The sequence below is a fragment of the Lethenteron reissneri genome, chromosome 39 (assembly GCF_015708825.2).
Source record: "Lethenteron reissneri isolate LAM-NWPU_2019-01 chromosome 39, ASM1570882v1, whole genome shotgun sequence".
In the NCBI taxonomy this organism is placed as follows: Eukaryota; Metazoa; Chordata; class Hyperoartia; order Petromyzontiformes; family Petromyzontidae; genus Lethenteron; species Lethenteron reissneri.
Genome location: NC_083817.1, coordinates 9,920,771 through 9,939,301, shown reverse-complemented (window position 1 = coordinate 9,939,301; position 18,531 = coordinate 9,920,771). Strand labels below are relative to the sequence as shown.

The window sequence follows — 18,531 nt, the reverse complement described above, 5'->3', positions numbered from 1 at the left end:
GAGATCGCGTGGCCCCTCGAAGTGTCCACGCGGCTCGCTCGCTGCGCTGCCGTGAACTCGCAACGTTGCTGGTGGCACCCGCGCGGCAGGCCGGCGTGCCAAGACAACATCCACCAAGCCATCACCGTTACCCGAGCCATCGCCACCATCCTAGCCATTACCATTATCCTAGCCACCACTTTCACCATAGCAATCACCCTCACCCCAGCTATCACCATCATTATAGCCATCACTCAAGCCATCAACACCAGCCAAGTCACCACCATCACCCTAGCCATTACCCAAGCCATCAACTTCACGCAGGCCATGACCATCAACTAAGTCACCACTATGACCCAAGTCTTGTCCTGCCCCCGCACCTCCGATTGTCGCGGTTGGCTACGTACGGTGCGAAAGAAGTTCAACATACACACGTACATCACCATCACCCATGCCACCACCATCATCCAAGCCATCGCCCTCACCCCTAGCCGTCACCCAAGCCATCGTCAGCGCCAAAGCCACGTGGCGCAGAATCTAAACCCAAGCTGCATCACATTACAAAGCAACACGAGCCAAACAAAAGGCCCCTATGTCATTCATTGTCCCTTAAAGCACTGGCACCGATAGCAAACTCCATCCCCCGCCCCGGGGCGATGACCATCCTTCAAATAATATCAGACGCACCCTCCTCGCTCCCCAATCAATACTGAACGCACTGACCCCTGTTATCCCCCTACACACTCCCACTGAGCGACCCCTACTCCCCATGTATTGTTATGCAGGACAGCTGACGTGGAACCACCCTTACTAATGGCAGAGGAAGCCGCCTTGATGCAGTAGCTATTGTGTGTTGCGTGGGGGGGGGGGGTAGTGTCGTGCTTAGGGCGCTGCATCTGAGAACAACACCACGATGATCCGAGTTCGATTCCCGCTCACGGCCAACGCCCGTGACGGTTATCTGAATCGGTCCTGGGCCTCCCCTAGGTCGGCTCAGCCTCAAATAAGAACCGGGGGGGGGGGTTGTGTTAACATCGCCACTGGGGAGACAAAGGCGGCCGGGCGTGGTGCTGGCCACCCAGCCCCTCATGCGCCGTGACGGACTTCAGAGGTGCTCGCTAGCGACTTTTGCCCAGAAGAAGTCAGCTACGGCTACGCTGGGTGAATCTTTGTCTGCGTGTGGCTGGTGAGCCATCGCAGTCTGTAAGCCAGCGACGCGAAGGTAGGGTTGGTGAATCGTGATGAGTCGACACGAGTGGGAAGACTTCACGTCCATGGGCCTCACAAAGAGGGCCTTCAGGAGGCAGTACAACAACTTCAAATCTAGAGCAAGAAGGTTCCTTCATCCGGGTACATTTTGAGCGTTGTTTGTTTTTTATTTTTCCGGGTACACCAGGTTTGCATCTTGAACCTTTCAACAAATTGTGAATTGGCTAAAACGTACGCTTTTCTTTAATCCGTCCAACAAGACTACATAAGTTTAGTTCTCAATCTTAACAACTCAACAAATTCGTCAGTAATACTGTGGCATTGAAAGGGGTGGGGGTGGAAATAAACATGATCGGTGGCGTTTTGGGGCTTATTCATATGATTTCATTTCATGTGTTGTAAAGAAGGGCCATTGCCTGAAACGTTGCCTATTACACGCAAATATTTTCCCATTTAAGGCCGCACAGCATCGTCGACGTACGCGTGTTGACTGTGATTGTCCATCGCTGCCAGTGTAGCAGCAGCAGCAGCAGCGTCACCACCACCAAATACGTGTTTTAGAACTCAAATTTATGGAATTACCCAAACATCCCAAGCAGTAACCTGCTTTAAAAAAGGCGTCTTAATATTTATAGTAACAATATATAAATATATATCCGAGGACTCATTGTGTTTGTTTATTAGTCAGCCTTGTCCCCTTTGTTGTCATGCAACATTGCGTCGTATCTCGATATGTTGCTAGAACGCTGTTGGTTGTCACGTGGAGTAACGTCACCGTTGCCAAACCGACGGAGGAATGAGCGACATCCCCTTGAGTTTCGCTCTCGCGTTTTTCAGCTTGATTCATGGGGGGAGGAGAGGTTAGGGGGGGCTCTTGTCTTCCCTGGCGTCTTCCGCCGGGCTTCAACGGAAGACGTGGCGGGCCTCTTGTGTACGACACGAGAGCCGTAAATATTCTTGGCCGCAAATCACGAGCTGATTAGCCAATCATCATCATCATCATTATCAGCAAGTAGATGTACACATTTTAGTTTTAATTGGGCACGTTTTTACAAAAGCCAAGTTCGGAGAGAGCACGACCGCAGAGGAGATGGAGCAATGGAATTAGCTTGTGTGCGGGAGCCATGTGGATCATACGTGCACCTTCGTTCAGGCTACGTACGGTGGAAGAGAAGTTCAACTTGTGCGCGTACATCGACAGGAAGCGACGGCGGCGAGATGGCGACGACTTAGGGGGGCTTTCATCCAGCAGTGGATTGACCATCGCTGATGGCGATGAAGTTTAAGCATGATGACAATTGATGAGACAATAACAAATGCGTGCCTTTTGTTGTGTTTTATGCATGTGGTTAGTAAAATTTGGACAATTATTTTTAAGCCAAAAATAAAGCATCCTAACAAAATGACATTCTCTGTTCGATGAGACTGAGTTTCTGTATGGAAAGAGTTGAATGTTCCGTATTGGACAAGGGTTCTGGATTGGATGAGATGGAGTTTCTGTATTTGGACGAGGCGTTATTTTGTGTTATTATTTTACCAGACAAAGCAAAAACGTTCGTGTACGTTACGACGAGACGAGGCTTCTGCATGTTGGGTGAGGGTCAAAAGATCCGTATCGGTTGAAATGAGTTCTATGTCAGACACTTGATTTCCGTATTGAATGAGACGGGGATTCGGTGTAGGTCGAGTCGGGGAGGTGCGAGGGGGGGGTGTTTGTTTATTGAATGGTACAAGCCTTTCTGTGTTGACGAAGATGAGGATTTCAGTTTGTTATGAGACGTGAGACTTCTATATCGAATGAGACGACGATTCGGAATGAGACTCGACCAGCCCCCCCCCCCCCCACCAATGTTTTTCGTTGCAGCCGAACAAAAAAATCAGAGGGCATTTTCTTCGTCCGCCCCGAACATCGTTGACGCCCGTAGCTCAATCTCTTGATTAAAAATCACCTGCATGCGGGTAATCAACAAATCGTCGCAGCTCTGCGCCAAACCTTTCAATTAAATTTTATTGGGACATACACAGCGCAGTGCCTTCAATAAATACTATATTGTATTCACCGGTTCTTCTTATTAATCCAGCCGTTGCCTTTTGGCGAGACACCCAATAATTGCACTCGAAAACATTAAACCGACACAAATAAATAAATAACCCGCCGATCCGCTGTCCCATATTTTAATGTGCGTTCTAAAAATGTTATTTATGGAGTAATTTATAGCTGCAACCGGTGGAGCTATGAGCACATATCGGCCGTTATTAATGCGTTGTCACTCATGTTTTAGCCCGAAGCCAGGCCCATCAGCCACTTTCGAAAACTGCCAACACAGCCAAACGTCCCTCGTGCAATAAAACACGGCAGCAGCACCAGGAGCAGTGGCAGCGGAGCCCCAAGGACAATTATGTCCCGTGGCCGTTAGGACTTTACGAGGTCTCTCTTGGGCTGCCTCTGTGCACTGCGATGCAACAGAGATGTAGTACCTGCGCCGCAGACGTCTGTTATCATCTGCGTGACATTGTGTTTGTTTGGCAGGCGAGAACACGCCACGCGCAGGAAATGGGAAGGTGATTTGCATCGCAGAGTGCAGCTTACGAAGTGGGGGTGATTCGTAGTGGTGGGACGCATTGTGGTTTTATTAAATTGAGTAGGGAGGGAAGACAAACTTGGAGGAAGAAAAAGCCTCGTGTGCCAGCAGAGCTATAGGAAGTGAACTATCTCTTTATCTAAATCAACTCAAGCCTCCTGTAAACCACGTGACTTCTGTGTGACCACCCCCACTCTGAATCTTTCCCTCTCCCCGCGCCCCTGCAAAATCAGACGCTGCTCAGAGCAGCTCCTGATCGCCCCCTTCCTTCTCTCTTCCACCTCTCTCGCCTCGCCTCTCATCATCGCCCTCTCATCTCCACCGTCTTGGACCTTCTCCTTCTTCCCCTTCCTGCTCCGGCGTTCTTTCTCCCTTCCCGCCGCTCTTCTGCTTGCCGTGGCCTCCTCTCTGTCCGTCTTGCAGACTTCATCCCTCCCTTATCCCGTTCCATTTCCATCCATTATACCCGCGAATCTTCTCCCCCTCCCATGGGGTGTGCCATGGGTAAAAGGTTTTATGATCCACAGTTGTCCAGTCTGTCAATACTTAACACGTGTCAAAAGCAGTGCAATCGATACGCACCGGATTATTTGATAATGCAGAAAGAGGTATCATTGGTTCTGAGTCCGTCGCCATATTAAAGGGATATTTATATTATTTATTTAGATTGCTGCGTTTTCACAAAACACGTCTATACTTAGATAGATGTATTTATTAACGACTCGACATTTGATGTCTATTTGTATACTTAAAAAAATAGCAAGGCAGCTGACATGATTCAACTCATGAATGTAATGATACAGGCAATATAGTGTGTTTGTATGCACACATTTAAATGTTATTTACGTTAAAATGTCACTTTGCTGTACAGCGCGTCACGTCTACGACATTAACAATCATATTATTTGACGTGTGGTTCCATAAACCTTGCACTCTCAGGTCCTCTTCACTCACATGAGGTTGTACTATATATGCTCTTAGGTTTTTTCGGTAAAGTCACGTAGGAAAATAATAATAAATAATAAAATAAAATGCTAATAAATCAAATAAATAATATTTTGATTTATTATTATTTTATTTTTATTATTTTTTACCTACGTGACTTTACCGAAAAAACCTAAGGGTATGAATCCTTGCAGTCACGAAAGCTTCAAATCTAGAATTAAGTTGTACTATATACACAAGAGATGGTAACATATACACTAGAGATTGCATCATATACACAAGATATTGTAGTTATATATACGAGAAATAGGATCATATATACTCGAGATCGGAGCATATGTACTAGAGATAGGATCATATATACTCGAGATCGGAGCAAATGTACTGGTTACTCTGTATCCGTGGCACATGAAGGGAAGGGGAGTAGAGTCAAGAATTTAATGGATGGAAAATGAAAAAGGAATTTGAAAGGGAAGAAAGATTGTGAAATGAAAGGGAAATAAGACATAAAGGAGTGGAAAGAAAAACCGTGACCAAAGGGGTGAGGAAAGACGAGGGTTCGCGAGCAAGAGGCGACTACACAATAACACCGGCGCTGCCCAGAGCTGAGTCTGTGTTCACAGAGGGACAGGCAGAACGGAGGGATTCATTGTGGGGAGAAGGGTGGGTGGGTGGCCACATGGGAGTCACGTGATTTACCGAAGGCTTGAGCTGATGTAGATATAAAGACTGATATCACACAGGGGCGGCGGGGCTTCCTACATCCTCCGCAACATCTCCCACATCGACCGCTACCTCGCTGCAGCTGCTCGTCTACGTCTAGACCTGACTTGACTAACCGCGGCGCTCTGCGCCATCCACGCAGCTCTCCTCTCCAATCTCCAGATCGTCCGAAGAATGCCACGCCGGCCAGACTCATCACCGACACGCGTAGACGTGCCCGCCCCACCCCGACACTCGCCACGCTCCACTGGATCTCCCGGCCCAGTCCTGGATCTATTTCGAGATCGCAATTCCTGTCCGAAGGATGCTCCGTAGAATCTAAACTAAAACTAAAATATATGTTTTTATTTTTTCCAGGTAAAGACCATTGAGCTATATGACTATTTTTTTCAGAAGCGACCTGCCCAGAAATAATAGCTCAACGAAATGGCTCATCGTGTGGAAATGTATAGCGGCCAACGCACGTTTCTAAATGTGGAGGGTAAAACCTGAGGACCCGGCGAAGAATCCACGCGACCACGGGAAGAACACGCAGACTCCAAATGTACAGGCATCGTCCGGGTCGGGATCGAAGCCACGACCTCATGTATACCGGGCGAGGTAGTTAACATCTCGCAACCGTGACTCGCCTCTGCCTACCTCCCTCCGCGAGTATAACCGTACTCGCCCTCGTCTTTTCTCCACTACAGAATCCAAGGATCTCTGTCGAACTCCCACCCCCGCACCCCGGGGTCAACCTTTGCTCAGTGGGAGGTCATTCCTTCTCGCTTCCCCCCGTAGTTTGAAAGACTCTCCCTCCGGCCATCTGCGCTCTTGACTCTCAGTTGATGTCCAGGCTTAAGACCTTTCCCTTCCACTCTTCTACTTACTGTCCCATCATTTAAAATGTGTCTATACACAGTTTTGTGTATATACTCCGTGTATGTACACTGTGTATATGCAGGGTGATCCAAATAAATGTTAACACTTATATGGGACTATCGGTTTTAATGGAAGAAGAATGGATAATACCCTGTAAAACGTGACAAAAAATGTAATGTTAACAGGTCCACAAAGTCAAAGAGTCTCCACTTGTTTGCCATCGTTGTCAACACGTTGCCTGGAATATTCTCCAGGTGGCCTCCAGAGCCCGGAGGAGGCAGCAAATTTCTCGTGGTATTGTTGCAAATTCTCAGAAGTGTTAACATTGTTTTGAAGCACCCTGTATTCGCAGTGTACATGTAAGTACACGTCGTATAAATCTAGCACTGCTTGTTCTCCATGGAAAATGTCCCACTTTTTCTATGCAGTGTCGTGAGGCGCGGCCTATATTCAAATGCCATATAACGTAATGCAAATTGCATTGTAATTGCGTGTTATCTCATCTGGCTTAAGGGGAATTGATTTTGTCATTGTAATACCAATATTAATGTGTTTGCCATATACAGGACTTAATAATAATGCCCTCACAAAAATAGGATGGAGGTCATACCAATTGAGGGTTCTGAGCCTATGATTGGAATTCCACATGCCCACGTCAGTCCGTGTTGTCTCTATAGCATAACGATCGTTATGTTGCAATCAAATGGTAAAGATTCACAAGATAGTTGTCATATTACCAACCCTGGATAGGCGATGATGGTGGCGGTAATGAAGATGACCTTTGCCATCGTGATTTCATCAACTGTTCTCTTCAGTCCTAAAACCAGAACACTTTTAAGTGCCCCGAAGAATAAAAACCCTAAACAGTGAAAATCTTGCTCAGTCACATCGCCGCTTCGGCATGCAACGTTCTCCCAGACACACACTCACATCTGCCGACAGTCTCTTTTTCAAGTCCTTAATTAAAACTCACTCGCACAACACCAGCAATCACGACAGGTAAAGGACATTCTATTTGAACCGGTGGTGTCGACCGTTGTGTAATTTATGTATTTATGTATGTATGTGTTTGTCTGCTGTGCAATGTATGCTGTGTAAGTTCTAGATTGTAAAGATGCTGTGTATGTGCGATTACGTGTTGACTCGGTATGCGTCACTTGACACCATTGCGAACGAGATGTTCCATCTCAAGGGATTTATCCAGGTGAAATATTTTAATTTAAAAACATAGCGGCTTTACTGATTAAGCTATTCCAGAGCCATATATAAACATACAAGACAAAGACAAAGATTCCCCGTATAACCTTAGCAGACTGTTGGAGTAAGTTCTGTTAGAGAGCACCTAAGAAGGCCAGAACGGCACACGAGGGGGTGGGTGGCCAGCACCACGCCCGGCCGCCTTTGTCTCCCTAGTGGCGATACTGTTACGTACCGCACCAGGTACTCATTTAAGGCTGAGTCGACCCTAGGGTAGGCCCAGGAACGATTCAGATAATCGTCACTGGTGTTGGCCGTGAGTGGGAATCGAACTCGGGAGGCCAGGTTCGTAGCACAGCGCACTAACCGCTACACTACTACTGCCCATACATACATATATACAAATGCTGTTAGCGAGCACCTATCAAGGCCGGCATGACACACAATGGGAGGGGGGTGGCCCACACCACGTCCGACCGTCTTTGTATCCCCAGTGGCGATGTTTACACACCTCAACAGGTACTCATTTCATGCTGAGTCGACATAGGGGAGACCCATGACCGGTTCAGATTATCGTCACTGGTATTGGCCGTGAGAGGGAATCGAACCTCAGTGGCCAGGCTCGTAGCACAGCGTGCTAACGACATACATACACACACATGCGTGCACGTACATTCAAACACGTGTGGGATTTAAATGGTTTGAGAGCTGGAAAATAAAAACGCCAGTCATCCGAAACGTCGATTGATCTCTCCTCTAAGATACACTAAAATACTTTTTTTTAAATCATATTATGCAATCAACAGTTCCATAGCCTAATTTGATCTGATTGTGTTAATACAATAACGCAATGGGTGAGAACTAAATATTGATATGAACGAAGATAAATCGGAGTAATGGGTGTGTTTTAATTCATTATTTGCACGTCTTGTATTCAACAGTGTGTTCACTTATACGTTTTTGCTTTAATCGTAAAAATACCGTAAACAACATTTTCGTCATCTTTCAATCCACCGATAGATGAAGGCGTGTCAGTCAAATGTGTTATTGGATTGTACTTCAGCACGCTTGTATATATATTCATAAGGCCAGTGCGCTCCCAGCTTGTAGGATTACTTTCATACGTGTTAACCTCGCGAAATGAAATGTATGGAGCCTGAATCAAAGTGTTGATGAAAGGCATTGGTATCCCAATGTACTGATTGAAACCCACGACGGACTAACCGTTGCTAAATGAAAGGAAACGTACCCGCCACCCGGGTGCTACGAATGCACAATTCACTTCGCATTCAAATAGCGATGATGTTGACAATGTGGTTATGCGATTATTGATGGGAGATTTTTTTTTTGTTGCAACATAAATTCTACATTGTACAATATAAACACAATTGTTGGGTTGAGTCACAATTATTAAATCCAGGCGTCGTCAAAAACTGCTGTAATAACTATGTCTGTATCCCTGGCATGCTCCTACATACATTGTATCACGTATATCATGTGGGTGTGACATACACATTGATTTTATACACTTCACATAACCGGTATATTAAAAAAAACTAAACGAATGTTTTCATCGTAATTTAATGAAATATTTGATTGTATTGTTTTCCTCCACCCTGAACACCTTACTTTCACAGATCCTTTATCGGCAGGGTCCGGCAATGTGATAGTTTGGACCATTCCGGGGCGTAATATTTTTCCAACAGAAAGCGCATGCAAAGCACAATATCCGCACCGATTGGCTCAGAAACTCTGCTTGCTGTTACTGCCTTCGTACGCACATTTCCGTTGTTTCATAGGTGGAGATATCATACGCAAAATTGTCCCATCTTTGTGTGGTCCATCAACTCCATCTTTGTCTTCAGAGCCAATGCTTCGCTTATTAGATAGTGGCTCAGCGAGAAGAGCATTGGACGGGGTTTGTTTCTCTTGGCAATCTTCAGCATGCCATAGCTAATTCTACGATTAAGAATCATCATTCTATCTGGACAACATTGGCAAGGGCCGCAGTGCAAATGAGAGGACCTACTTAAACACAATACAGTACGGTACTATATAAGTGTAACTATTTTGTTACTGCATCAGTATGCATATAATTGGTATGCATATGGGTATTAAACGTTGTAGCATAGGCAAATACCGTTTCATGCAGATTATAAGACGCTCCAGAAAGTAAGACACACTACTTGTGCCTGGTGTCAATAGATCTGAACAAATCTGGTCAAGTACACACACACCTACTGGATCAAAAGACGGATCCATACACATTGGCTTAAAATACAGGGGGGGGGGGGACATTGTGTATTATAATATGGAGAGGCATATACGTACATTCTAGTGTATATGTATATCCACATTATAAACAATAATACTAACATTCTGCACAAAGCATTTGGTTATTTATTTACATTACATTGTCTTCACGTTTGCAGCATAGTAACGTGTAATAATCTACGCAGAGGCAAATCAGTTCACGTTTTCTCAGATTCGGACGAGTGGCTCTGTCGTAGAGTGCCGAGGGGTTGACTCAGCCTATCGTCTGTCCCTCTGGGGGCCGATAAAATAAGTAACCGTCCTATGGGCAGGACCCCTCCCTTCCGCCATAAGAATGTGGAATTTCCACAACTGGCTCAGGGAGATGAGCGAGACGCGCCTCAATGCTAATTTAGGCCTCTTTAAGCGTCACCGCATCTCACGTAAGGTGTCGCTTAGGTGAGACGTAGCGATTGAAGAGGGTGGATTAGGACAACGCACCGCCACTACACTTTCACTTGAAAGCAAATGGAAGTCATGTTTAAACATTCGTTTGCTTTGATGGATACGAAAACATTTCCTTATAGTTTACTGATGCAGCCCTGAAAATATTACTCTAGAGTCTTGTAGCACAAGGGCAATTAGATTAATCAAACCATTTTTAAAAAATACAATGCTGGGCATATTGATTAGTTATATATTACACGCAAAAATATATAAATGCAATGTGTCATGCATTGCTTTTGGGCAAATTATCAAAGTAATGCGATGTTACATTTTTTTAAAAACAATACGGAACATAACAAATTGGTGTGAAATATCCGATGATCACAAGCCACAACGTTGCATGCTTTTAAAACCACGAAAAAAATATTGTATTGAACATATTAACCCCCGCGTATTGTGTATGCATACATTGTTAGCTACGTTTTGCGGTGAATTGGATGAATTGCGAAATAGGAGACCGAGAGACGGAACAATTCACGTTAAAGGGATGGAATGGTTGAAGTTTAGCGAGAGGAGGGAGGGCGTGTTTTGTTGGCTATGCCCGCCGGCTCAGAACCACTTTCTCCGGCAGAGAGAACTAGCCGAGACCGGTGGCAGTATCCGCACTGCAGGAGTAGCACTAGGCCTCGCCCGTTCAGCACCAAAGCGCTGTCCATGGTTCTGAAACCTTAAAACAAAGCGTCTGCCATTCTATTCCCATTTTCAACGTACAATAACTCTTGAAATGAACACCATACGAAGTACCCGCTTCTAATTTGCACGTGACGGATTTTATTGTCATTTATTGCACCTCAACGGCGCGTTTAAGTGTGATCAATTTCGATCACTGCTCCTGCTATCCGTTGTCATAAAGGGATGCCGTATTGACTGTACGGCCCAAAATGGCGTTATAATAAATGTATATATCCTAATGTGTTACCAACTGTGTGAATTGTGCGGTTATATTGTTTAACGCGTCTGTGATTATATACAGCGCATCATATCCACACTGCATATTTTAACCCATACACATATTATTTGTAAACTATTTGTAAACTGTAGGTCAAGTACCCGTTTGCTTTATGCCTATGTGCTCCAAGTATCAACAATACTTCACGTGTGAATTGCACGTAGCAATCATTATACACTGATAACTAAGTGTACAGCATTACATAAACACGGTGCTTCATGCACGCCGAGTGTATGTTTATATTACATATATGCTACCGATACTGTCTATGTATACTACATATGCATACGTGTACACTAATATTACACAGTATACATGCAGGCCCATCTTAGATATAAAAAACTAGTATGTATGCACATTAAACTGCATCATATATACCGTGAATATGAGTCTCTCTATAGGCTATTTTACTAAACCGATCTCAAATACGATAGCTTTAGCTTTCAGTGAATTGAATTGCAATGCCGTGATGAAAATACAGAGCAAGCAGAAAGCAGCTTTCATTGTTACTATTATGATCCCCCTGTCCCTTTGAATGGGATTTCTATAACGGATCCCATGAATTATCCCCGCTTTAATAGCAGACGCCCGAGTATTAATGCACAGCAGCGGGTTACACAACACGGCAACATGCATAACGCTTCTTCGGTATCCCCCATACGTTACAACTACACTACCACTGTACTCGATGCATATTTAATTGATGAGATAGCGAACAGAAAACGTGTCATGGATAAAAAAAAAATCGATTTCCATTAATGTGTATATTTAGCATCTAAGTCTCTTCTCGAAAGCGATTCCGAATCCCGGTACGGTGTAGTCGCGGAGGTGATCAGAGCGATTGAATAGCGTGGATTAGACACGACATCACCACCACACGCGCAGACAATGAGATGGGAGAGACACTGAGAGCGAGAGACACATACCCCAAGCATATGAGGCATCTCAGCAAATGTCTCGGCAGGTGGCTATTGTAATTTTATTTATTCTTTAGTTGTTTTTTTTTAAGACTGTTACTGTGTTTCGCCTTCGTAAATGCACACTACAAGTGTGGCTTGCCTCGTCGAGCAACCCAGACAATATCCAGGCTACGTCCTGGCAACGGTAGAACCCAGGGAGATGCCGTGATGGGGGTGGGTAGGGTAAGGGGTAGGGTAGGGTGAGGGTAGGAGGAGGAGGAGGGGTAGGGGATGGGCTAGGGCTTGGTTGGTGGGTGGGTGGGAGTTGCGAGCCCACAGCGGTCGCGAGGAGGATGGAGGAGGAGGAAGCAACGCTCAAAGAGCGTGCCCAGTATAACAATGCATGGCCGTGAATGCGCGTCATGAATACATTCATGTGCCCGAATTGCACGTGTGTTGCGTGTGTGTGTGTGTGTACACTGACTGTACTCTTATGAGGCGCAGTGGTTAGCGCGCTGTGCTCTACAAACCCCGGCGATCCGAGTTGGATTCCCCGCCACGGATGACATCCGTCGAGTGATATCTGAACTGGTCCTGGGCCCCTCACCCTAGGTCGACTCGGCCTTAAACGAGTACCTGGTGCCGTGTGTGTAAAAAAAAGAAAACCATCAACGCTGAGGAGACAAAGGCGGGCTGCGCGTGCTTCTGCCCGCACCACCATGTCGTGAATCGTGTCTGTCTCTATGGGTGCTTACAGCTGCAATTTCCCAATATGTTGTATGAATGCTGTAGCGGAGGAGGTCTTTGTGTTTGCTAATAAAGCACTGCAAAAGCACGTGCATGTGCGAATATGTATTCATGTAACTGAATACAATACGATATTGACATCAATAATTACATACTATACTAAAGTATAGTATGGTATGTTAAAGTACAACGTTGTACACGTGGATCTATAATTTGTCTATGTTTGCGGGAAGCGGTAGCGTTGTGTACCCCCCCGCACCCCCCCCCCCCCCCCCCGGTTGTCCGAGTTTGATTCCCAGCCCTGGTCTAATATCAGTGGCAAGCGACATCGAATTAAGCCGGTCTTGGGCACCCATATTCACGTCCAAGCCCTAATTAGAATCGTGGTGAAGTATGGAAAAATAATCCCCGTGACAGACACGGAGTTGGGGGGTGGGAGGGCTTCATCCATGAGGAATTTGAGAAAGGGCTGTACGTTATTAGTATTACTGTATTATTGCAAAGCATTAACTTTATAACAAGGTGTGGGACCAGTGGCACAATTTGTAAACAGCAATATTAATACCATTAATACGCACACTGCATCTATATCAGTAACGTATGAAATAGTAAAATCCCAATATTATTCAGGTATGAAATCTACACAGCATTAGAATGTAGAGCTAAAGGAGGACTCCAATATACAAGAAAATTAAACCCGCGCTCCAATAATCCGCGAAATTTTGCAAAATCGTGGATTGCCCGCGGGTTCGCAGCTCCTGAAAAAAAAACGCGGCACACCGCATCGAAGCAAAAATTTCCCCGCGAATTAGGGGACTACCCTCTGAGGTGCACCTCGGATTACGGGACCCGCGATATGCCAATACCCTAGCCCCCCTTCACCCCCCCACCCCATATCACCGCGGATTATTGGATTATTGGAGTTGTGCTGTACATGTAATGTATATCCATGTGTATATTAGCTATCAGATTTTTTTCTCTTGCAGATGCTTAGTAGTTTTATAATCTGGGTGACCACTATGCATAACAGGTGTTGCAGGCTGCGGGGGGCACGTTGTGCGAAGGGCTGGTCGTGCAGCACAATCCATTTTAAAGTACTGTCCTGCACTGTTGTGCTCCCTTGTTGATGCTGCCACCAATCCGCACTGACCCGTGTAGTGAAGTATGGTCAAATATACCCACGGCGGTGTGGGAAGCCACTCGTCTAACAGTGGATTAGAAAATGGTTTCATATATATATACAAATATCATGACTTATTCTCGGGTAGACAGAATAAGTACCTATTTTTATAGAAATCAACAAGGGGTGGTTCAACGGCCAAAAAATACCCAGGCCCTGTCATGGCAATGTGGAATGCCTGATATTGGCTCGAGACTGCCAGCAGAACATGATAGATTCTTCACACCACAATTGGGCAGGAAGATGATGATGTACGAGGCATTGTTGTCATCATGAAAGGTCAGTTTCATAATTGGATTTGGCAATCTGCCTGCATTTCTCGAAATTGCTGTCTGTTCCTTCAGGTGTGAACGCGCTGGATAGTTGCCACTGTACCCATCAAGTGAGATCCCTTTGGCTCCAAATTACCATGGGCGGACCGCCTGATTAGTGCGTGTTGAAGGTGGTAATGATTTTAAAAATTACAGTGAAGGTGAAGATGGTGATGAAGGGTTGTGGTGAAGGCTGAGGTGATGATGGTGCCTGCATGATGTGTGAGGTGAGTGTGACGTGTGCATGATGAGCGTGTGTGTGGGGAATTGGTGGCAAAGTTGTTAGTGCACTGAGCTATGAGCCCTGTGACCTGAGTTTGATTTCCTGCCATGGCTGACATCAATGGCGAGTGCACAGGCATTGCCCACACTTTATCTGAACTATCTGTGGGCCTCCGCTAGGTCGACATAGCCTTAAATTCACAGATGTCCTCCTGAAGGATTCACAGATGTCAAGTAGGACATCTGTGAAACCTACTGGACATCTGTGCAAAGAGCTTCATAGCTCATCAGATTTCTCCAGTTTGAATAAAGATTCTGATTTTATTTAAATGAATACCTGGCAGTGTTTAAACATCAACATTGGGGAGCAAAATCAGGTAAACGGTGCTAGCCATACCACCCCCTCATATGCCGTGCAGGCCTTAATAGCTGCTCGCAAATAGCACTCTATGGGGTGTCTTCGACTTTTGGCTTGAAAGAGCAATGAACAATATTTCAGATCACAGAGCAGTATGAACCAACATTACCCAAACAGCGCTTGTATTTTCCACGTCAATATGAATGTTTTTATTTACGTCCCAATTCGATTGCAGCAGTGCGAGGTGCCACTTCAACAAAGAACATCCACTGGGAATTCTCACAGCAAGCAGTGCACAACCGCGTGCCAGAAAATAACCCTCGACAACAGAGACCTATATTGTTCAGTAATTTCTATAATGTCATTATGCTTTAAGGTATGCTTTAAGCACTAAACCATTTGTAATAATGTTTACGATAAAGGTCTGTTACGCATTGCTTTGTTATGCAACCACACTTCGTGTGGCTAATTGAAAAAAATTAGCTCTTTGAAAATGTAATTGCAATCTTGATTTGAAGTTTTCGTGACTGCAGGATTTCTATACTCTTTGGTTCTTTCGCTAAAGTCACGTAGGTAGAAAAATAATAGATCACGACGTTTCGATCGCAACACAAGCAACCGTCATCAGGTGAGACAAACACAGCAGGAGAACTGATGACGCAGGATTATAACCAAGAAGTAGGCATCACTACCTTTCTCAGCCAGGCCAATGAATGCACACTTGAATTAAAATTAGTATCATCAGCCATGATCTATCCACTGCTGGATGAGGGCCTCCTAAGCCGTCGCCAATTCTCACAGTCTCTCAATTAGATTTGCCACCTGCCTGGGTTTGACACGGGTTTGACACAGACAGTCAAGAAATTGTCGTCTGTGTGTCGAGTGGCAGGAATTGATTCTAACCAGAGATCTAGTGCCGGTGTTTGCTGTGTTGAACTGTATTACGGTGTACCGCACAGCGAGGGTAGACCTCGTACCGGCTGAGAAATACGTCTGGGTTTGGTGTGTTAGAAAAGGTAGTAACCCCACTCTCGATACAACAATCCATCGGGCTGCACGCAGCTAATTCCATCGCTCCATCTCCATGGTGGGTAACCTCTCAGACCTGTTTTTTTCTCATTTGGCTGTCACTCCATCGTTAATCTCGACTATCCGTCATTATGCCTTCGTGAAAACATTCTGCCCAAAGGCACTATTCACAATACTCACGGTTAAAAAAATATATCGATGTGTCCTAAACAAAAAGCAAGATGGGCAGATATGCCTTGTCGCAAAAAAAGGGGTGGAAAAAATCTAAACAAGAAAATAAAATTCGCACTTAAAAGCTCGAAAACATGAACAAGCATTGTCCGACTTGTTAAACGGAACTCCACTCTCCAGACGGCCCTGATTTTCGACTGTACTATGCAGTCACTACTATAGAATTGGTTTGTGCGCTTGGCATTTTCAGTGGTGTTCATTTACCATGCATTGATTTTGTCTATATTATATTGCAAAACATACAATGTAACATGAATCGTATTGAAATTCGCGACTACATTGCTGGATATTTTGATAGTTTGTAAATTATTTCAAATGTGGCCTTCATGGAAATAACGGGGCTTTGTTAAGGAAATAGTTATACTGTACTGAGTAAGTCGATGAGGCGTAAAACCACGTTACTTCAGATGGTCGTCCTGTTGAGAAAATCTCTTCTACTGTGGGAATGTGGAATTCTTCAACTGGCCCTGGACCTACAGAGTTTTGTGCCACTCACCATTGCCGCTTTGGGCAAGGGGACATTGCCTTTACTTGACTTCATGAAAGTGTAGTGAGTCCAACCGAGTCGCAGACGTCTTGGGAGCAACACTATTTATTACATCAACTCAACACAACATCACGTGACCGACACTCGGGTGTTGAACGCCAATCTAACCACGCTACGGCAGAACTAGACACGTTCCCGTTATCCCGGTCCGGACCACGAGCTGGGTCCCGGACCGCGTGGCTAGAGGCTTCTTCAACCCGACGTGGATCTTCACTCACCGACAGTCAAGAACCCCGAGCCCCGAACGGCGCCCCGGTTATATCGGCCCGGGCTGGGACTGGCTCCGCCTCTCGCCCCGCCCACCTTCTAGATCTCTCGAGCTCTTTCCAGAAGGCTCCCGAGAGCTCCTCTATACCACGTGACCGCCCAGCGGCCCCCGTCCACCGGTGCCCCCCCTCCAGTATCATCCGGTCACGTGTCGGCAGGTCAAGCAGCGTATCATGCCCCAACGTAACCCTGGCTGGCTGACACTCTCTCTCGCTCACTCACCGGGAGCCCGCACCACACACCGTACGTGGTGCTTCTGCGCTAACCAGCGCTCACCCAAGCCCCGCTAGGGCTAGTACTACGCCCAATAACCGGGCTGCACATGTCAGCACGTTATCTGCCGTGGCCTCGCAAGGCCGGCACCACACAGTGACATTCACAGTCACTACATCAGCATCGTTGAGTCTCAAGCCATGTTTTTTTTTTCTTCAGGAGGGCAGTACATTGAGATGTTTGGCATGTTTCCATGTTAAAAATAAAAAACAGCTCTTATTTATAACCCGTTGTCAATCCAATGCCGGATCAAAGCCTTCCTGGTCCGCTTTGGGTACTGCTGGACATCAGTGAAAACGAGTTTCATAGCTCATCGGATTTCTCCAGGATAAATACAGATTTTGATGCTGGGTATTATTTGTATTGCACAACACTACATTGCTCATTGAGTGTTGGTGAACATGGAGGGGCGAAGACTCAGGACCGGTTCAGATATCACTTCTCTGCTGATGTTAGCTGCGGCCGGCAACATAACTCAGGTGACCAGCAGGTTCGTAGTGCGGTACAGTATCCTGAAACTATGAACAAAATATGTTTTATTTTACCAGGTATGGCCCACTGAGCTACGTAGCTCTTTACAGAAGCGACCTGGCCACAAATGAAACCTCAACGAAGTGGCTCGTCACGTGCAAATGTACAGCCAAATACTATAAACGCACCATGTTTTTATTCTAAATGTGGAGGGGAAAACCGGAGGAGCTGAAGAAAATATCCACACGACTACGAAGATAGAGAGAGACACGCACAATCCCAATATACAGGAGGCGACAGGGTCGGGATCGAACCCACGACCTCCTGTATACCAGGCGAGATAGTTAATATCTCCTAGCCACCGTGATGATGAGAGAGAGAGAGACACGCAAACTCAAAATTAACAGCAGGTGTCAGGGTCGGGATCTAACCCACGACCTCCTGTATACCAGGCGAGATAGTTAATATCTCCTAGCCACCGTGATGATGAGAGAGAGAGAGACACGCAAACTCCAAATTAACAGCAGGCGTCAGGGTCGGGATCGAACCCACGACCTCCTGTATACCAGGCGAGATAGTTAACATCTCCTAGCCACCGTGATGATGAGAGAGAGAGAGACACGCAAACCACAAATTAACAGCAGGCGTCAGGGTCGGGATCTAACCCACGACCTCCTGTATACCAGGCGAGATAGTTAACATCTCCTAGCCACCGTGATGATGAGAGAGAGAGAGACACGCAAACTCCAAATTAACAGCAGGCGTCAGGGTCGGGATCTAACCCACGACCT

General features: G+C 45.8%; 1 protein-coding gene across 1 annotated transcript in view; it reads right to left on the bottom strand.

Annotated features, from left to right (window-relative positions):
* LOC133351945 (ELAV-like protein 2) overlaps positions 1 to 12,290 on the bottom strand; it is a 179,951-nt gene extending 167,661 nt beyond the window's left edge. Inside the window, 1 exon segment of the mRNA XM_061567567.1 lies at positions 12,132 to 12,290. Within this exon segment, the coding sequence (XP_061423551.1) occupies positions 12,132 to 12,149 (18 nt within the window). The 5' untranslated portion in view covers positions 12,150 to 12,290.
* Positions 12,291 to 18,531: the final 6,241 nt, after the last annotated feature.